A 19,710-nucleotide genomic window follows, 5' to 3' on the forward strand; every position below is an offset into this window, starting at 1 on the left:
ATTACAAATCGAAAATGAATGGTGGAGTAACGCTTCAATCAAATCTAACTGTTCTTTTCTCCCATCCAGCTCGATTTGTTTGCCTTTCAGTTGAGGGAGAACACAAATCCCCTATGATGTGGCTTCAATTTATTCACTACAAAGCACAAAAAGCTTCCGTGCTTTTTCGCTATGCTCTCTCATTTACACTTGATACAAACAACATCCTCCCACATTTGCTGTCAATTCAAAAGTAATTAACGGGGCTTGTTGACTATTTGAATAGCTGTTCCACAGAGAGACTCACATCTTTTTGAAGTCACACACAGCGTATTCGGGCCAGTCGATGTAGCACACTACCCGGCCGGGAAGCTGGTCCGTGTTGGAGAAGTAGTACTGAGGGAAGGCCAGGAGGAGAGCCAGCACCCAGATCACTCCCACCACCACCTTGGTCTCTGTGGACGACATGCGCTGTTGCAGAGGGTGGATGATGGCCATGTACCTGCAGGGGCAAAGGGGAGAAGATATGATAATAATAAACAACAGCTGAGTACTGATTCCAGACCTAGGTAGAAGTTGCATATTAGTCACACCACCTTTGTTGTACTGCAGTTTGTATGATCACCTTTTGCTCTTTGGTTTCTTAGCACTTTCTTGCCATGGTAAGCAGTAGGCTGACTTCATACCAGTGAAAATGTTTGGAATTAATTTTGACCTTCTGGACACAAAATGTCATCACTTCATTATTTTATCCTATTAGACATTTGTGTAAAGTTTTGTCATAACTAGCGTATGAGGTCACACTAACCTTGACCTATGACCTTTGGCCACAGAATTCTAATCAGTTTATTCTTCAGTCCAAGTTGACGTTTGTGCTAAATTTGAAGAACTTCCCTCAGGGTGTTCTTGAGATATCGTGTCCATGAAAATGAGACAGATGCAGGATCACACTGATGTTGACCTTTGACCACCGAAATCCAATCAGTTCATTGTTGAGTCCAAGTGGACCTTTGTGTCAAACTGAAAGAAATTCCCTTTAAGTGTTCTTTATTTATCGTGTTCATGAGAATGAGATAGACAAGGTCACAGTGACCTTGACCTATGACCACCAAAAATGTATCAGTTTATTGCTGAGTCCAAGTGGACCTTTGTGTCAAATTTGAGAAAATTCCCTTGAGGCGTTCTTGAGATATCTTGTTCACAAGGATGGGGCAGGTACAGACCTAAATACGGACGGACAACCCAAAAACATAATGCCTCCAGCCAAGGCTATCAGCGGCGTGGAGGCTTAAAAACTTTATGATGCATGAAGCTACAGCCAGCAGCTGGTTAGCTTAGCGTAACATAAAGACTGGAGACAGGGAAACATCTAGCCTGGCTCTCCCCAGAGGTACAATTCACCCGACCAAGGAAGAGTCCATTTTATGCTCCTGTTTAAACAAACCAGACATGACATGTAAATTGTTGAGCTTTAGAGGCACTACTAGATTTTGTTACCTTTCAACATAGCCAGGCTAGCTGTTTCCCCCTGTTTCCTGTCTTTATTCTATGCTAAGCTGATCTAATTGGCTGCTGGTGGTAGTGTTATATCATGGTCTTGTTTTTGTGTGTCTTTAACAAATGAAATATAGTCTAAGAAATTGTTGAGCTTAAGAGATGCTTGCAGATTTTGTTACTCTTCAACAAAGCCATGCTAGCTGTTTCCCTCATTTTTTTTGTCTTGAGCTAAGCTAATCTAAATGGCTGCTTCTAGTTGCATTATATTCGTTGCACAGGCATGAAAGTGAGATTGATCCTCTCATCTAACAAATGTTGACTTACTATATGTGATGGTATTATGGCAATATTTGGCATTGACCATTTAAGCTTAAAGTGATGACTTTTAGCTTTATGGTGCTTACATCAATATTTGGTGAACACATTTAAGATGATGCAGCAAGGCAATGGCTGCAGTGATTGATCATGTCAGTCGTCTCTACCTGTTGAAGACCAGACTAAAATCAAAATCCTATGAAAACAAGCATGCCATCTGGCTGTCTGCAGTGCAGGTCTGGCAAAACAAACAGTGAAGATACCAAGGGTCTGCTCATGTCTGTGACTCAGAGCCCTCAGGTCCTCACTGACTGCAAGGGATTTGACACTAAATATTTAATATGATGTCTTATTCAAATTCATTAAAACTTGATGATTAACCTTGTGTCCCCTAAAATGCAGAGATAATGAATAAGAAGGACTTTTCTCTGTTGACATGGATGTCAACACCCCCAGCCAACAATTTAACCATATTGTCACAGTTTCAGTACAAAGCCAACACAACAAATTGTGTGATTGTTTAAATGATTTCTCACTGCATTGTACATGAGAACAGTCTTTGAAGTAGTAGGTCTAAATATAGCATTAATTAATGTTGTTCAGAGAGACAGAATTTGTTTTCTTGAGTGTATTTTTTTCCTTATGGTGGTCATTGGCTTACTCACTTTACAGTAGACAATGTTAAATTCACACGGATATTAGTCATCTGATTTGAAAAATATGACTCCAATCTGTTACAGTAACTGTAGTTTTGAGGGAACTGTTGCCAGATCACACTTAGACTGCTCACAAATCCATTATATTGAAATATTAAATCTATAAGCCAAAAGTACACATTATAAATCATCTCTAACCAAATAAATCTGATTTGTGTTAGTGTGTTTGATTGTTCACTTAAAGGCAGACTGGAGGAGAGGATAACACGTTGTACATATGGAGGATTTATTGTTCAGTGTGCGATCACAAGTTATTTTGGTCCTTGATGTAGGCAAAGTGTAAACAGTGATCATTTGTGTAAGACTCAGAAACTGAAAATAGAGCCCCTGCAGTGTGACTCAAACTTCACACTGAAACACAACCTGCAGGATATGAGAATTCACACACACTCACCCGTGCATCAGAAACATTTAAAAGGAGGCTTGTTTTTTTAAGTTTACAGCTCAGACAACATGGTAAGATTTGATTTTCCAAATATCATATTATTATTATTTAGATAAACGTGAGATAAACCAACACATTTATATTACAAAGAGTGTGTGCTATGAAGTAGACTATATCTATGAAGTAGACTATATCTATGATCAAATGATTCCCATCAGCGTTCGAGTAATCATATCACAATGTCATAATCAGGTTCCTAATCAGAGAGGGGACCCAAGGCATGAATAACTTAAAATGATCTTGTACACCATTAACGCAGAGTCTGATCAGGAAATGGATTTAAAACACTTTGGCTAGTTGAATCCATTTCCTCAGTAATAATACAATATTTCAGGGTGTGAGGAGAAAATGCAGTACTTCACCTAAGTGCCTTTGTTGCTAACAGCAGATTTTTTTATTTAAGTTTAACAGAAATTTGTCTGTATTGATTTGCTTTCATTTAAATTCTTTAAACATTATTTGTTCTTCCTAATTACACAATAACCTGGAAGCTATATATCCAGTAAAGTGATGTCTGATTTAACATCATTTCTTACAGACACATTTTCCATTTCTATATGTGTATATAAAAAGCACTGAACTTACATACTGTCATGCTCGACTGTATACAGTCTGAAAACATGTACTGTATACTGCAGTCAAATCAGTGTTAATATTTTTGTTGGCTTCCCTTAAAGCAAAACTCTTCAGTGAAATGCCATCCTGAGCCATAGAAGTCTAATTAAAGGCTTAATCCTGCTAATAACCCAAATGAATCTGCTAAATGGACGTTCTCCCTCTAATTATATCAGAGACAAGAGGAGGCCTTTGAAATCAAACACTCCCAGCAGTCTGCTGAAAATGGAAGAGCACAGCCTTGGCTTTACTTTGGCTTTCAAACAGCGCTGGCAGCCATGTGGCTTTTCTTCTTGTAGGTGAGTCACAGTTGGGCTGTTGATGTCAGAATCAAACACACACCTGCAGAGGACCGTGCTTTGCTTGCTTCACAGCCCAAATCATCATCACCCCTGCTGGCATGTATGCAAGCACTGGGCTCAGATTTAGTGTATCCTCTACACCAGAGCAGACAACAGTAAAGGTTCAGTCATTGTAATGGGCTTTCAATCTGCCATGACTGAAGACTAAAGTTTATCAAGAAAAATGAAAGAATCTAGACTGTTTGTGTGGGTTTGAAAGGGAACTGCCCATTGGTTCGACATCCCATTGTTCCGACCATATTAAACCCATTGTTCCGAAGTCTGTTCCGAAATCATCATGATGCCCTGTGGTTAAGGTCTGGTTAGGTTTAGGCACAAAAACCACTTGGTTAGGGTCAGGAAAAGATCATGGTGTGGGTTAAAATGAAAAAGAAAGTGACAAACACATAAGCCGTGAGCCTGCTCCGCCTCAAGCCGGTCGCGGTGCACCATACGCCCGCTGCGAGCCGTTCAGCACCGCGGACAGTCGGACTAATGGGATGTCGAACCAATGGGCTGTCGAACCAATGACATGGACCCGGTTTGAAATGGGTTTAAAGAGATATGTTTCAGAAAAGGAACACAGAAACGCTGATGCTTGAGGAAACGCAAAACTGTCCTATTACTAAGAGATGTTCACTGCTTTGCACCAGCAAAATATGTTTGGGTTGGGATTTGATAGGAATGATCAAATCTGAATCCAGTACCGACTGAATCCAAAATGGATACCATTTTCATACTGTGAATATGTAGCCACAGCCAGCAGTCGGTTAGCCTAGCTTAGCATATAGACTGACATTGGGGAAATGGTCTCTGTCCAGAGGAAACATAATGTGCCCAGCAGCACCTCTAAATCTTACTAATTAGCATGTTATATTTTGTTTATTTACTCTGCGAAGATAACCAAAGCGTAAAAACTACACTTAACTGTTTTATCAGATCCAAAATGTTGGACCTGATCTGAAACAGACTTGTCTAAAACCAACACCAGCATGATATAATTACAATTAACATGCAGCCACACTTGAAAAAAGCAAAAATATAATAGTGTCTTAAGAATTAAAGTTAAGTCATTGAAACTAATCTGAAAACAATTTGTTATGTTTCAAAGACCAATTTACAGAAATAATAGAAGCCAGAATTACCACCTCTCAGTTGTATGCCTCTGCAGACCAGTTAAGTTGCAGTTACAGTTTACACCTTTGTCTGTCCAGAATCATACGTAGCTATGACAGCAGACAATGCTTCAAATTTGCATTTTGCTGCAAAGAAGCTACATATTCTAAAGTGTGGATGCTTCACACACATCTTCAACCTGTCAAAACAGAAGAGCTATACAATCTGCAAAATTTTAAGGTGGACACCAAAGATTAGTGTCACCAATTCAGTATCTGACCAAATGTCTCCCCGAAAAGAACCTTTGGCCTTTTGGATATAAAATGTCCTCCCTTCATCATTTTATCCTGTTAGACATTTGACCTTTTACCCTCAGCCACCAAATTCTAATCAGTTCATTCTTGAGTCCAGGTGGATATTTGTGCCAAATTTGAGGAATCTTCCTCAAGGCCTTCTGGAGATGTTATGTGAATAAGAATGGGATGGACGTGAGGTCAGAATTACCTTCAGTACCTTATCAGTTCATCGCTGAGTCCAAGTAGATGTTTCTGCAGAATTTGACAGACATTCCCTCGAGGTGTTCTTGAGATATCAAGTTCATTCCCTAAAGCATTTTCTCCTTCAGTGATTACAACGTACAGTGTCATCAGGTCTGATATTGAATGCTGTTGGATCCATTTGACGTCCTACCTGATCAGAGTGTAATTTGGATCTGGTCCTTGGTTCCCTTTCTAAGCAGTAAGTGGACCCATGAAGACCTCTATGAGAGGAGCATCAGCCAGAGTACAGGACACACATTAGAGCCAACAGGGTTGAAAGCAAATGCTTTTCACCACCATTGCTTCACTGTATGACTATGTAACCAAATTGCCAGAAAAACGTTGGTGTTGTACATTTTGCAAACCACTGGTTCATTACATTTGCATGGTATTATTTAGTGGATATTCTGAATAACATTTAAGCAATACTGTGGTTAATGTGTGGTTAGATTTAGGCACAGTGACGGGTCACCATAAAACACCCATGTTTGGTGCCTAAACAGCCACTGAAAACATAGCAATGACTCACTAAAAATACTCTGATTTTGTGGTGTGTTGGTCTCAAACAGTGGTCTGTAGCTTGGCAGGCATCTCACCAGGGTGTAACACCATCACCCATCCCCTCCACTTTTTGATGACAAAGTTATATCACTTTGATTTGATGTGCATGAATCATGCAAATGTAAAGTGTTCATGGTTTGCAGAAACTCAAATTGCCAACATCTTCTTTTGCCGACTGGGCTGGACTGTCACTTTCTCCTGCACTAGAGCTGAATGTTGTCATTGATTTATCAAAGATGTAAAAGAAGTTAATTTATAGGAGACAGGGTTGGTCAGGCAATATCAAGGAAGTCATTTAACATGAATACTTCAGAGTATATTTCATGTCTTACTTTAAACATTCATGGCATTATATGGTACTCTGCCCATTAAGAGTGGAATTTATGGAAGACAAATGGAAAGTCATAAATTCAAGCTCCCTCAGGGCAACAGTGAGAAAATCAATCTGCAAAGGAGCTTTGTAACCATCCGCTGCATGCACACTTTTACACACTAGGCCACTTTTCATCTAATTTAAATATGTTTCAGTTTTAGTGTCTCAGTTCAGTTTAATTCTTTTTCCACTAAATACAGAATGATCTCAACTCCAGCACCTCCAGCATATCGCAACATGAACACTCTTTATTTACCTAAAAAAAGGCCCAACAACCACTGCTACAGTGCAGAGGTCTTTCACTTTTATTGATTTGTCAAAAGAGACCTCTGCTCTCACTCCCTTTCATTTCAAATCTTGGAAAGCACACCTTTGAGATTTTGCTTTCCAAATATCTGTCTGTGGGCAAAATCACATTCCTCTCAATAGGATACCTTTTCAATAGGTGGCAGGCAGCATGGGCAGCCAGTGCTGGATAGCATGCATGACATACACCTCCAATTATCCACAAATAGCACCTAAACTGCCATGGCAATGCAACAGTTCGATATAAACAACATGAGGCTGCTACGCTGTTTTCCTGAAGAAACGTAAGTGATTAAGAGGGAAGCAGCGAAAGCGACAGGTGAAATTGCCTGCCTTCAAGCCTGCCAGTGATTTTTTGTCCTTTTTCCAAATTGCATTTGAAAATAGGCTGTGGAAATTTGATCATGAATTTGCTTCCTCTAGATTATTGGCCTCTCAGGGGGTTGTTGTTGTTGTTGTTTTGCAGAAGGTTACATAAAAAAAAAGAAAAAGAAAAAGAGACAACCCTCCCATCAGAAATAAGTGTGTGTGTGCGTGTGCGTGCGTGTGCGTGTGCATATGCATATGTGTGTGTTGGGTCGTGGGTGGTGGGTAATTTGAAGGATTGCCACTGTTGTTTTCATTACTGTCCACATGCATACATATAACTCCTTCAGCCACCTCGGTCTCATCACTAACCAGCAGACACCTCCTGGGTCCTGTGCAAAACTAATATCCAGCCGCACACCATAGCATCACCTTTTCCCTGGTTGAGTGTTCTTAGCCTATGTGGTGTGTGCACAGAGAAATGCTCTTGGTAAGCAGTGTGTGTCCACTGAGGTAGAAGATGAGCTTGCTTGTTGAGGTAGGCATAATCTTGAAAATCCGATCCCCTGCATTTAGTAAAAGTGCTGCAAAGTGACAAAATCAACCATATGCAGAAACACCCTGCAAATACAAAAAAAAAAGCAAACAGAAAAGAGTTACAAAAGAATTTGGGGTGCTAAGGGTAAAATTATTATTTTTTCATTATTTTTTCTTTATTTTATTTTATTTTATTTCTTATTAAATAATATAATATAAAATAAATAAATAAATACATAATTAGATAAATATAATAGTAATAGACTATAAATACTAAATACTAATAAATACTACTATAAGTAGTAATTAAAGCAGGTTAAACCTAAGTATCTGCAATATTATCTGAATTTTGCACTCAGAAAGCTAGAACCATGGCAGTAAACTTCTTCCAGATATTTTGGATGTGCACATCACTTTTCCCTGGAAACCAGGTTTAGTCTAAAAATGCATAATCTAAAATAACACCTTATTGATAATAAAATGTTGTGAATTAATCGTAAGAATGCTCTGACATGGTAAGAAGAATTTTATGAATTGTTTTTTCTAATGTTGCATTGTAAAGCCACTTTTGTGTCTGGAACCTCCTGTCCACGATGCTTGACATGCGCCTTTGTTGGGGACTTTGCTCAGATTAATCTGATCCCGTTTGATTTGGCGGTGGGAACCACTTGCGATCGCATGCCTTTGCTAATGTTGACTGAAACCAGTATAAAGCAATGCATATAACGCTCAATGTTTTTTATGCAAAAAGTTCTTCAAACTCAGCATGATGTGAATCAAGGCAGTTGAATCCCACATACACAGATAGCAACACAAAACCGCCAAGAAAACATGACAACAAACGCCACTTATTTCCTAGGTCTGTTCTACCCTCGTCTTCAACACGCCTCCACCCCAGGGGCGAAAATCCCATTTCATAGTTGGGGGGGACAATAAACAGTAAAATTTTAGAGAATAATTCCAGGGGGGGACAAGGAAAAAAAGTTGTAGCCTGTCTTTTATACAACATCTTTTACCGCAATTTGACGCTTTAATCTTTTCTCTATCTCTCCAACAGGCAGGCATAGGACCTTTCTTAGCACTGGCTGAGTCCACCTACACATGTCCAGATTTAAAACAAAATGACTGAAATCAAATTAACATGTACACAACGACAACAGTCAGGTGCGCTGTGTTGTCCAAGGTGCTGAGTGTGTCTGGAGCAGAGCAGGTCTCTGTCTCTGCGCAGTAGTGTGAATATTTATGCTACTAAGTAAATGGAGAAAACTCTCTCATTGTTTAATAGCAGCAAAACAATAAGGCTTCATTCATCAAAGACCGAAACTCGATCTCTCTCCTTCTCTCCCTCTTTTTCATCTGGCTCAGGTGTGTGGAATGGATCCGTCGTCTCTGCCTGGCTGCAGGAGCAAACCGTTTTGTTTGTTTTTTTCGTTTTTTTACCGGCAGTGAGATAAACATTTCCTGTAATTAAACTGGTGAATGGTTTATAAACAGTGTGCTGTGAGATCTGCCGCTGCACACCTCAAAACCGTGCGTAATAATCGCGCGTAGTGACCGCTCCTCGTCAGTTAAACTGCACGTCTGTCATGTTTGTCTCAGTGACAGGTGGAGAGCCTACAGATATTAACTACGAGCCACTCCGTCACTGACTGCTCTTGTCCTGTCCTCTTCCTCTTCTTTCTCTCCTGTCCTCTCTGACTATCACTAAACTCTGGCTTTTGAACAATGCAGGAGAAATGTTGCAGACAGTTTATATTATCAGCCTGGGCCTGGGGCTTGTTGTAACAGTAAATGGGATGTGTTGTAACTTGTGTAAGTTAAACTGTATCTGTGTGAGTGAACATCTTACCCCGCACGATGTGTCCAGCCACACGCTGCAACTGCTGCCAAGTACTAACGGCTGCTAGCCCCGCCCGTTGGAAAGAGTGTGGGATATACCACTACTAGGAATGGGAGGGGGGGACTAAATCTTTTAAGATTTAAATAGCACATTATTACGCTTTTATAATGAGCACTGCTTACATTGTGCTTTTGATAAATACTACTGCATTGTTCAAAAATTAAATTAATTAAATTTAACCTGTCTTAAGCTGTAGGAACCCTGGAAAAAGTTTATGTTATCCTCTGTGCTACCTGCAGCATTTCTGTATTTATTGTGTTTTTTGTATTTAGCTGTTTTTCTCTGTGAACTTTTTTTTTTGCTTGTGTTTTGTCTCTTTGCATGTGTTGCTAAGCTGCGGTGCATTAAGCTTTCAGGGTCACTGTACTTAAACTGTCGCTGAATTAATTTTCAGAAACAATTAAAACAGTCAAGAGCACCAAATGAAAGATAACATCACATCCATAATAAAACATGCACCAGTCGACGATGTACCCTTAAGCAGGGCACTACCAGCCTCAAAGCCATTTTTCAAGCTCTAATGGGAGCGGATTTTTGCTGTGACAGGAGATGACAAGTGTTGATTGGAGTGTTGTTTATTCACTCAGAGGTGACATGGCTCTGAGGCAGCTGTTCAAAATTATCTAAATGTGTGTCACTGACTCTGATGGATGTGGATTTGTAGAAGCACTGACACTGTCTTTCACAGTCAAAATAATAGTGGATGTATTCCTGCTCACTTAGGGCAAGAAATCCTGATGCAAAATGTGCTGTGTGCGCAGTGACCTGACCAGCACATACAAACACATATAGCCTTAAAATAGGAGGGACAGAAACAACTACGTATCTGTGAAACACAAATTCCATCCTCCTGTGACATGAAATGTTGAGATCAGGAAAAACTGAAACTGAAATTGTATCTCAGACACGTGTTACATATTTACGAATCAAACTGGACCAGTCACTCTCGTGTCAACGTGTCTCTGCTAATTGCTAGAATATCATCTTAGAGTGACAGTGAACATGAGTTTCTGTTGGTGCAGTGGCTTCTAAATTTAGGAACAAAATGCGTATCATGCAAAATTATTCAGTATTTACAAAATGCTCATCCTTCATCTCATGCTGGCAGTGATAAATTTAGAAGTGTGGGACTGCTGCCTGTACAGCTCAGAGTAAACCAACAGAAGCTGCATCACATGTACAATCCATCCATGTTATCTGGATCCTACTAACTTTGGTGATCCCCTGACGCCACCAAGATGTTCACATGTATTGTTTTGAAAGAAATTCCCAACAACTATCAACGTCATTCTTAGCTGTACTTGTGTTTAGTGTTATGGTGCATTCTGTCTGTACTGGGAAGATTGAATTTATGAGTTCCCAGTCGGAAATGTCATCTAAAATGCCTCTTATAGTCAGATTTTGTACTTGGAAAGTCACGGTGGTGCAGTGGTTAGCTTTGTTGCCTCACAGCAAGAGGGTTCCCAGGAACTGTGCAGAGTTTGCATTTCAGTATGAGTTCTCTCTGGGGACTCCCACTCCCACAGTCCAAAGACATGCAGGTTAATTGGTGACTCTAAATTGCCTGTAGGTGTGAATGTAAGTATGAATGGTTGTCTGTCTCTATATATTAGCCCTGCGATAGTCTGGCGACCCCGAAAATGAATGAATGAAAAGTCAGGAGTACCTCACCAACTCTGACCTCAAAATCCAAGATGGCTGTTCCACGCATCAATAGTAGTGAAAGCAGTTGTAGGTTAATATGCTGTTTATTAGCACTTCTGTCTTATCTGTGTTCCATTAAACAGGCACTGTGTAGGAATTTCTCCCATCTATTGTTGAAATCGTATATTGTATTCAAACAGATGGCGCACTCTAGCGCCTCACTGTTTCAAACGCGTATTGCAACAATGGTAGCTGCTGTGTACTGAAAAACTATGATAACATTGATGAAACCATGTCATCCGATACTTCATGGAGTATTGATTCAGGCTCCTACACAGACACACGCGACGCGAGTTGACAAACCCCCTCCTCACCATGCTGGCTGTGTTTACAACGTAGGACTGTTGGGGCGGATGTAAATTGAAACAAACCAATCACGTCTTGTCTTTTGACAACTGACAAGTGGCTCAACCTCACACACCTCATTCCTCTCCTTGCAACACTGCATCGCTAACAGCTGTTAGTGGCGCTGTTAGCAGCGCTGGTCGCTAACAGCTGTTAGCCGCTGTTAGCTGTGATTCTCCTTCAGCAGCTCTCTCCACCAAAGGCTACCCTGATGTTGACCCTCGTTTTTTGAAATCGCCGGTCACGTTGCCTTTTTGCCTTTTTTCAAATGCACCGGCACTTGTGACTATAGCCTGCTTGCTGCTGGTTTTCGTCACTCTACCTGCATGTGGAAACCGGAAACCGACAAGTGAAAACGCAAAAGGCGATTCCATATTTCTCAAGTATGTCCCTGTATGTACCTGTATTTTCAAGATGGCGCACATACATGATGAGACACCGGTCGCAATGTATATGTAAATGAGAATTTCGGAGCTTATGGACATACTTAGATACGCTGATGGAGGTAAATACACATGTGCGGACACACTTTTGACTGCAAAATTTGTTTGTTTCAAAGAACAACTGAAATTGTTACAGATGCCTTTAAATCAGTCAAACACACAGGACTGTCCAACCTCTATCTTTGGACATGTTGCCACAGTGTTTGTATGCACAAAAATATCACAAAATGCATTGATATCCTAACCTGGCCAGAGCAAACTCCACTGCCAAGTAATGGTTTTCCAACTTGTTATATATACTGGTGAAATTGGGCGTGATGTCATTCCCAACTCTTGCTTCTGACTTCCGAGGTAAATGGAGCACAGCATAAATTAGAGGACATAGCACGCTAACATGCTGAATTGGATGATAAACATGGTGAACGTTGCACCTGCTTACTGGAACATCAGCAGGGTAACATAGTCATTGTGAGCATGTTAACATATTGATGCTGGCATTTAGCTCAAAGGACAGCTATGGAGCATCACAGAGCCGCTTGCATAGACTTCTAGTCTTGCTACATTTTTATTTTACATCATATTTTTGTCTGTCTTTTAACATGTTGGGACCATGTTGGATATATGTCACTTTAAAGTCCACCTGCCTCCTACATGTTCACTTAAACTCAACCTAAATATAAACAAACACTTTGGTGTTTGCTCCCATTTTTCATAAGTTTAAGATAAAAGGCTAAGACTTTTTTTAATGCACCAGATACTGATTAAACAGCTTCATTACTACACAGGTGTACCTTGGGATAGTCATAATAAAAGGACACTCTAACATGTACAACTTTATCTTTACAAATGCAATTATTAGGGTTTCACATGACGAGCACTCCAGAAATGCAAATTAATGCGAATGAATGACATGACAATCACCTTAAGATCTCATCGCAGTATGTCTTTACATTAGAGCTGCCATCAGTAAAATGCACGAGTTGGTTGTCCATTGCTCATGCCAGCCCATACCATAACCCCACCGCCACCATGGAGCACTCGTATTCTGGCATTAGCAAACCACTTGCCTGCACGTTGCCATCTGCCTAGTACAACGTAAACCAGTATTCATCTGTGAAGAGAACACTTCTCCAAAGTGCCAGTCGCACTCAAAGTTGAGCATTTGCACACTCAAGTCATTTACAATGACTAACTGCTGTCAAGTCAAGACCTTGGTAAGGATGACAAGCATGCAGATGAACACAGTTTCTGATGCTTTGTGCAGAAAATCCTCAGTTGTGCAAACGTATTGTTGCATCAGCTGTCTGGGTGGCTGATCTCAGTCAATCTTGCAAGTAAAGACACTGGACGTGGAGGTCCTGGGCTGACACAGTTACACACTATGTGCGGTTGTGAGGATGATTGGATGTCCTGCCAAATTCACAGAAACAACACTAAAGACAGCTTATGATAGTGAAATGAACATTCAGTTCATGGGCAACAGCTCTGGTAGACATTCCTGCAGTCAGCATGCCAATGGCACACTCCCTCAAAACTTGCCATCTGTGGCATTGTGTTGTGTGGACTTTTATTGTGACCATTCCAAGGCACACCTGTGTAGTAATGATGCTGTTTAATCAGCATCTTGATATTCCACACCTGTGAGGTGGATGCACCGTCTTGGAAAAGAAGTACTCACTGACATGAATTTTAACAAGTTTAAGATCAATGTGTGCGAGAAATAAATCTTTTGTGATAAAAAAAAAAAAAAAGTTTTAAATCTTTAACTTAAGCCTGTGAAAAATGGGGAAAACGAAAGAGTTGCATTTCAATTTTTGTTCAGTGTTGGTGTTTTTTTTCTTGAAGTTCTCTACCCAATAACATAATTTTTTTTATTGTGTCTGTACTACTGGTGAAAATAAGCTGTTGAGCTAACCCAACACATTTACATGAGCGGTGTTAAATGTCAGTGTTAACGTGCACTGTCCCCTATAAATAAACAAATAACCAAACCATAAAGACCACAGATCCATGTGTAGTTACAATAAAATGAAATATTTGTGCTCATGGTTTGTGAATTCAGGGTTCAATTAGGAAAAAAAAATCTACACAGGAAAATTTCACTCACAGTAGATATGTAAATGGTATAATTTGGAAAGTGATGCCAGCTAGAGTTGAGGTTAATTCATGCACCCACCGACATCATCTTCTTTTTGATATCTATGTCACGCCTGTTTCTAGTCATGTCACCTAGTCCTTTTGTGGAGGAAAAACACATTGTTCCCACTTTTCATGCACAGAGAGCCAGAAAGAGAAGGGTGGGCACTGAGCAGAATAACTTCCCGAGATGATCCCTCTGGGGACAAAAGACGGGGGAGGAAGTAGAGAAAGTGGAAATTGAAGGAGAGAGGTGAGAGAGCTGGAGAGGAGGCCAGGGTAAGATGATGGTGTTGATACGCTGTACGCCAAGTCACCTGCTGTCATGACCAGGTCTGTCTTGGACAAGCTGGCTGTGTGCTTCAGCCACAGCAGGTGAATATAATGGGTCCAGCTCTGTGAAAGTTCAGCTGACGTCCAGTCTCTTTCAATCACTCTCGCATTTGTTACTGTATTATTAGCTCCTCGGCCGTGTGACAGGCAGCATGTAGTAGCTCCTAAGTCAAAGAGGCAGGCGAGTGGTCACAAAGCTGGCAGGTTGTGAATGAGTAACACTCTTTTTTCTCTAAACAACTCCCACTGAAGTGCCCTTAAAGGAACAATCCACCCGGGAGCTCACTTGCACTTTATCATCAGTCAGACACTGACAAGCTGTGCACAAAGCACTGTACATTACACTAAGGTGTTTCCCAGAGTGCATTTCGGAGACAAGAGCATTTGTTTTTACAATTGCAGTCAAGCCGTTCACTGCTACAGTGAGGTTTTAAATGACATCACAAGTGCAACTGACTCGAATGAATACTGTGCTGCACTATTCTTAGACATTTCTAAAGCTTTTGAGGCAGTTGACCAAGCTGTTTTGTTACAGAGACTGGTTAATTTAGGGCTGTCCTTTAAAACTGTTGAGCCCTTAAAAACTACTTGAGTGGTAGAACGCAAGGTGTCCAAGATGATGATGTATTTCTAGCTTTTTGAATATACAAAATGGTATCCCTCCATGGTCCATATTTTATTTACAATTTATATCAGTAATTTGTATTGCAATATTGTCAATATAAAATTTCATTTTTATGCAGACGGCACTATTATCTATACTTCTGCCCACTTTAGTGAGCGTGATTAAGGAGCTGCAGTCTGTTTTTAATCTAATCTAATCTTTGTAAGTTGAGACTTGTGCTAAATCCTGACAAAACTTAAATGATGTGCTTTCCAGGGTCAGTGTGATAACAGGTAATGATGTAAATCAGATTGTTACTTCAAATAATAAGGTGATTGAATGTGTCTTAAAGCAACTCTTACCTTTCTTGCATTTCACACGGCACTTTTGCAAAAATTTGAACATCCACAACTCCTGTCTCCCTCCAAAGTCCCATCCCCCTCCTCCATTACGTCCTCAGTACATCTGTGATAGACGTAGGCCTTGGCAAAGTAACGTTAGATAAACAGAAGAGGAGAGCGAGTGTAACATTACAACCAAGACAGTCAAACAACAACAGAGTTTTAAAACTCAACCAGAGTCAGTGATGACTGATGAGTTTTAGAATAAGGTTACAGTGCTAACGTTAGATAGTAGCGTTAACGTTACTAGTAAGTGGAAACGCACAAGGAAGATAACGTTAATTTTTCAGAGGCTACACTACAGTAGGCTAACATTAGCTATTAGCAACTGGATGCTGTGTTGTCATATATAATGTAGTCTCGCTCACCAGACCTTTCTCAAGAAAAGAAAGGTCTGGTTGCACCGACTCTCACTTTAAGATTGGAGAAAAAACGCCCCGGCTTTTTTTCTTTCTTTCAACCAATCACAATCATTCTTGGCGGTGCCACAGCAACGGTGCACTTGCAAAAATATTGCTGGGGGGAAACAGGTTTTGGTGTAATACGCCCACAAAAATATCGCCTACAGGACGCGAACCATGGCAGAAAAATGGCTACATCCCTGCAAGATCAAACACTGCAGAAGTTAGTAAAGGACGTGCTGAAGGTTGAAAACTGCTACACAACCGGAGGTGGTAGGGTGGGACTTCAGCGGGTGGCTCGTTCCGCCCAGTGAGAGGCTGATCTATGCAGCGAACTTCCGCCCACTCAGACTATATATAATGTTATGAACGGAGTTGGGTATAACGCATTACAAAGTAACGCGTTAGAGTACTTTGATTACTTTTTGCAGTAACGAGTAACCTAACGTGTTAGTTTGCTGTTTGAGTAATCAAATACTTAAGTACATTTTCAAACAAAACATCAGTTACTTCCGTTACTTTTAGAACGCTGCTCCCTCAGCTGTTCTAATAAGGGAGATATCAGTCTGAAAGAAGCCACGGAGCTTGTGGCTTGCTACATGGAGAAGAAATGCTGCCGTTGTCTACGGTGGAGTCTAAAAAAGGTGGAGGACTCGCTGACAGACATATTTCAGACTCAGGACTTGCATTATGCCTGGTACACGCTACACTCTGGTACTCACCAGTTATCCCCGGTCGTCTTTCACGGCGTGTGTGATGTCATCGGGTTATTCTTGTCCTATTTTTATTACTTTCACTATTAAGTCATTGTGTCTGTTCATGTGCCAGCCGACATGTTGTTGTAGTCACCTAAAAGCGTCAGCAGGTGGCAGGAGCTACATTTGAAGCGCCATACGTAAAGCTACTGTATCTTCCACAGGAAGTTATGACAAATGCTTCAGAATAAAAGCCTGTTTAGAAAATGGAGGGATTCTCTCAGCCGAGGTTATAAGGGGCTTTTAATTTGAAACAAGTGTTGAGTTTGAAATGACGGTGCGATATGTTAACTTTACAAAGACAATGGAGCGGATAAAAAGTAAATATATAAACACACGGAGGGATTAATAAATAACGGACCGTCTATAATGTAGTTTGTTTCAAATGAAGCTGGGAGCCTCTGCAGTTGTGGTGAGTAAAAGCCTCGCCGCTATTTGTTAATGTTATTACTTTATGTCTGACCGTGAGGATGTACCATTGTTTGCTAGCTTGATGCTAATGACAGTAACGTTAACTCAGCGGGTTGACAAAGTGCCTCTGCTGTTTCACACCATCAATACCCCCTTTTACTCTGTGTGGTAACATCCCGAGAGGAAATATTAAAAATGCTGGGGTGTTGTTGTCATACTGTACAGTTGTCTACGGCAGCAGATCATTCTGTGTTTCTACTGGTCAAAGTGACGGCTGTGATGGGAGAATTGGATCTCAGTGAAGGACGAGTGGTCCATAACTTTAATTTTGGAGACAAAAAAATGTAGGCTTAGCGCCTGTGGTCCATTGCCCAATAGGAAATGTAGAATACTCAAAAGTACTTTAAAAGTGGTTGAGTTAATTTTCTCAGGGAGTAACGTTGGAAGTACTTTTAAAGTAATTGAGTTACTTTGCTCAGGGAGTAACGCAGTAAAGTAACTGGTTACTTTTTTAAAAAGTAACGCAGTAAAGTACTTTGGTTACTTTTAAAGTAACCCTTACCCAACACTGGTTATGAACGGAACTGAACTTCTCTTCTCAAAAACAAAATGACATTTTGCATACCCCAAGCAAAAAGAAACAAAACATTTAAAAACAATTTGTGCAGCATATAAGAAAGAACATATAGTGCAATAGTAAGATGAAAAGGGTTGACATTTCACAGTCAAAAACTCCACATCCTGAGAGCAGAACTGGGAGATCCCCTTCATCACAGCACCGTGAACTGTTTGTGTATACACCACAGAGCTTACCAGGTGATGCAGCAGTCCCTCACTCCTCCGTGAGTCAGCTGGTTTGATGGGGTTAGCTCTTAGCCTGAGCGCTTCCCCCGCTTCCGCATCCTGTCACAGCGCTGCTGGCGTCTCCCCGTCGGGACAGCTTCAGGTGAAACCACAGTCATCTCGTCTAAAGTGCAACACACACTGCCGCCGGTGCGGCGCTGTGGCTGTCAAGTGCCATCCCCCAACACACATTGGCAGCGGCGCGCAGCGGCACCATCGACACTAAAATGTATTTCCCACCCCAGCCCGCTAGGTGGCTGTACCTACACTAGTTGCCAACGGTTGCCAACTGCTAGTAATGGAAGAAGAAGAGGAAAAACTTTGAGGCAACAACAACTTGGATTTCACGGGTGAGTTTCTTATCAAAATCTTCTTATTAAAAATTTTAAATTTGGCCAAAGACATACATAAAAGCCTTTTCTAGCAGCGCCGGCTGCGCTGGAAATAGAGCAGTGGGCTGAAGCAGAGCGGCACGGTGTGGCGTGTCGGCCGGCGCCGGTGTGGGTTTGTTCATAGAATATAATGGAGGCGGGCGTTTTGACGCATGGCGTATGGCGGCGGTGTGTGTTGCACTTAAGCTCGACATAGCAGACCAAGTTTGTTACACATCCTGAGCTCTTGCGGTTGTAGCGTCAGATCTCTGCAGCAGTTTCTAATGTCTGTTAGAAACTCTCGACTGTATTGTGCTGAGAAATTTACTTCTTGTTGCACCGTGTTTACTTTGCCGGTGTACACAGAGGCTGCCACAAGCCTTGGTCGCGCCGCCCTGTTGATTCAAACTTTAAAAATACCTGTCCAGCAGAAACTCTGCTCTCGTCCATTTTTAGCTCAGGAGGAAGCTTCATCAGTCTTCACCATCGCTCGAAAGCAGAGCCAATGTTGACCCGAGTTTTGGCTCTTCCAGCATTGAGTTCTCTCTTAGTAATAGCCTTTTCTGCAATGTTACACAAGCATTTACATCAGTCGACGTGGGGAAGGCAGACAGGACAGGAGAAAACTCCGACCAATCATTGCATTCGGTCCGATGATAAAGAGTTTATATGAGAATGGTATAATTATGAGTTTTTATTTCTGGTGGAATTCACGTACATTTTAGTGTGTCATCAGCTTCTTAATAGCATTTTAACCTAAACAAAGGAAAGTGTAAAATTTCCAGAAAGGTAAGTGTCACTTTAACTTACAAATAGCTGATTTTTGTCCCTAGAAGACAATCTGTCTTTTAAACATCATATCAAGTGTCTTACAGAAAAAACCTTGGGGTGAGGTTGGGTTTCTATTATAGAAACAAATGCTGTTCCTCTTTTGGTGCAAGGAAAAAATGGTTCAAGCAGTGCTTTTGTCAGTAATTGATTATGGTGACATTTTATACATGCATGCAAATTCGTCTTGCCTGATAATGCTAGAGTCAGTGTACTACGCTGCGCTGCAATTTCTCACTGATACAGGTTTCTGCACACATTATTGCACACATTATTGCAGTTTGTGTGAGAAAGTTGGTTTGTCTTCACTATACAACTGTAGAACACTGGTACACTTGTCTTTATAAGGCCATATTACATTAACAGCCTCAGTGTTTATGTTCTCTTCTGACTCCTAAAACTGTCAGTAGCTGCAGCCTCCGGTCACTTGGATAACTTATGTATTTCATTCCCCGAACCTGGGACCTTAAGGGTCACCTTAAACTAGATTCTGTTATGAGCATGGGAGATTTTAAAGGAGAAAAAAGGACTTCCTTGAAAAAGATTTTGAATCTTTATGGGACTATTCCTGGTTACATAAAGGTTAAAT

General features: G+C 40.8%; 1 protein-coding gene across 1 annotated transcript in view; it reads right to left on the reverse strand.

The window, feature by feature from the left end:
- tacr1a (tachykinin receptor 1a) overlaps positions 1–19,710 on the reverse strand; it is a 76,260-nt gene that overhangs the window by 43,690 nt on the left and 12,860 nt on the right. The window contains exon 2 of the mRNA XM_033618839.2: positions 287–481. Within this exon, the coding sequence (XP_033474730.1) occupies positions 287–481 (195 nt within the window). The remainder of the gene's footprint in view (positions 1–286; positions 482–19,710) is intronic.

The sequence above is a fragment of the Epinephelus lanceolatus genome, chromosome 9 (assembly GCF_041903045.1).
Source record: "Epinephelus lanceolatus isolate andai-2023 chromosome 9, ASM4190304v1, whole genome shotgun sequence".
Taxonomy (NCBI): Eukaryota; Metazoa; Chordata; class Actinopteri; order Perciformes; family Serranidae; genus Epinephelus; species Epinephelus lanceolatus.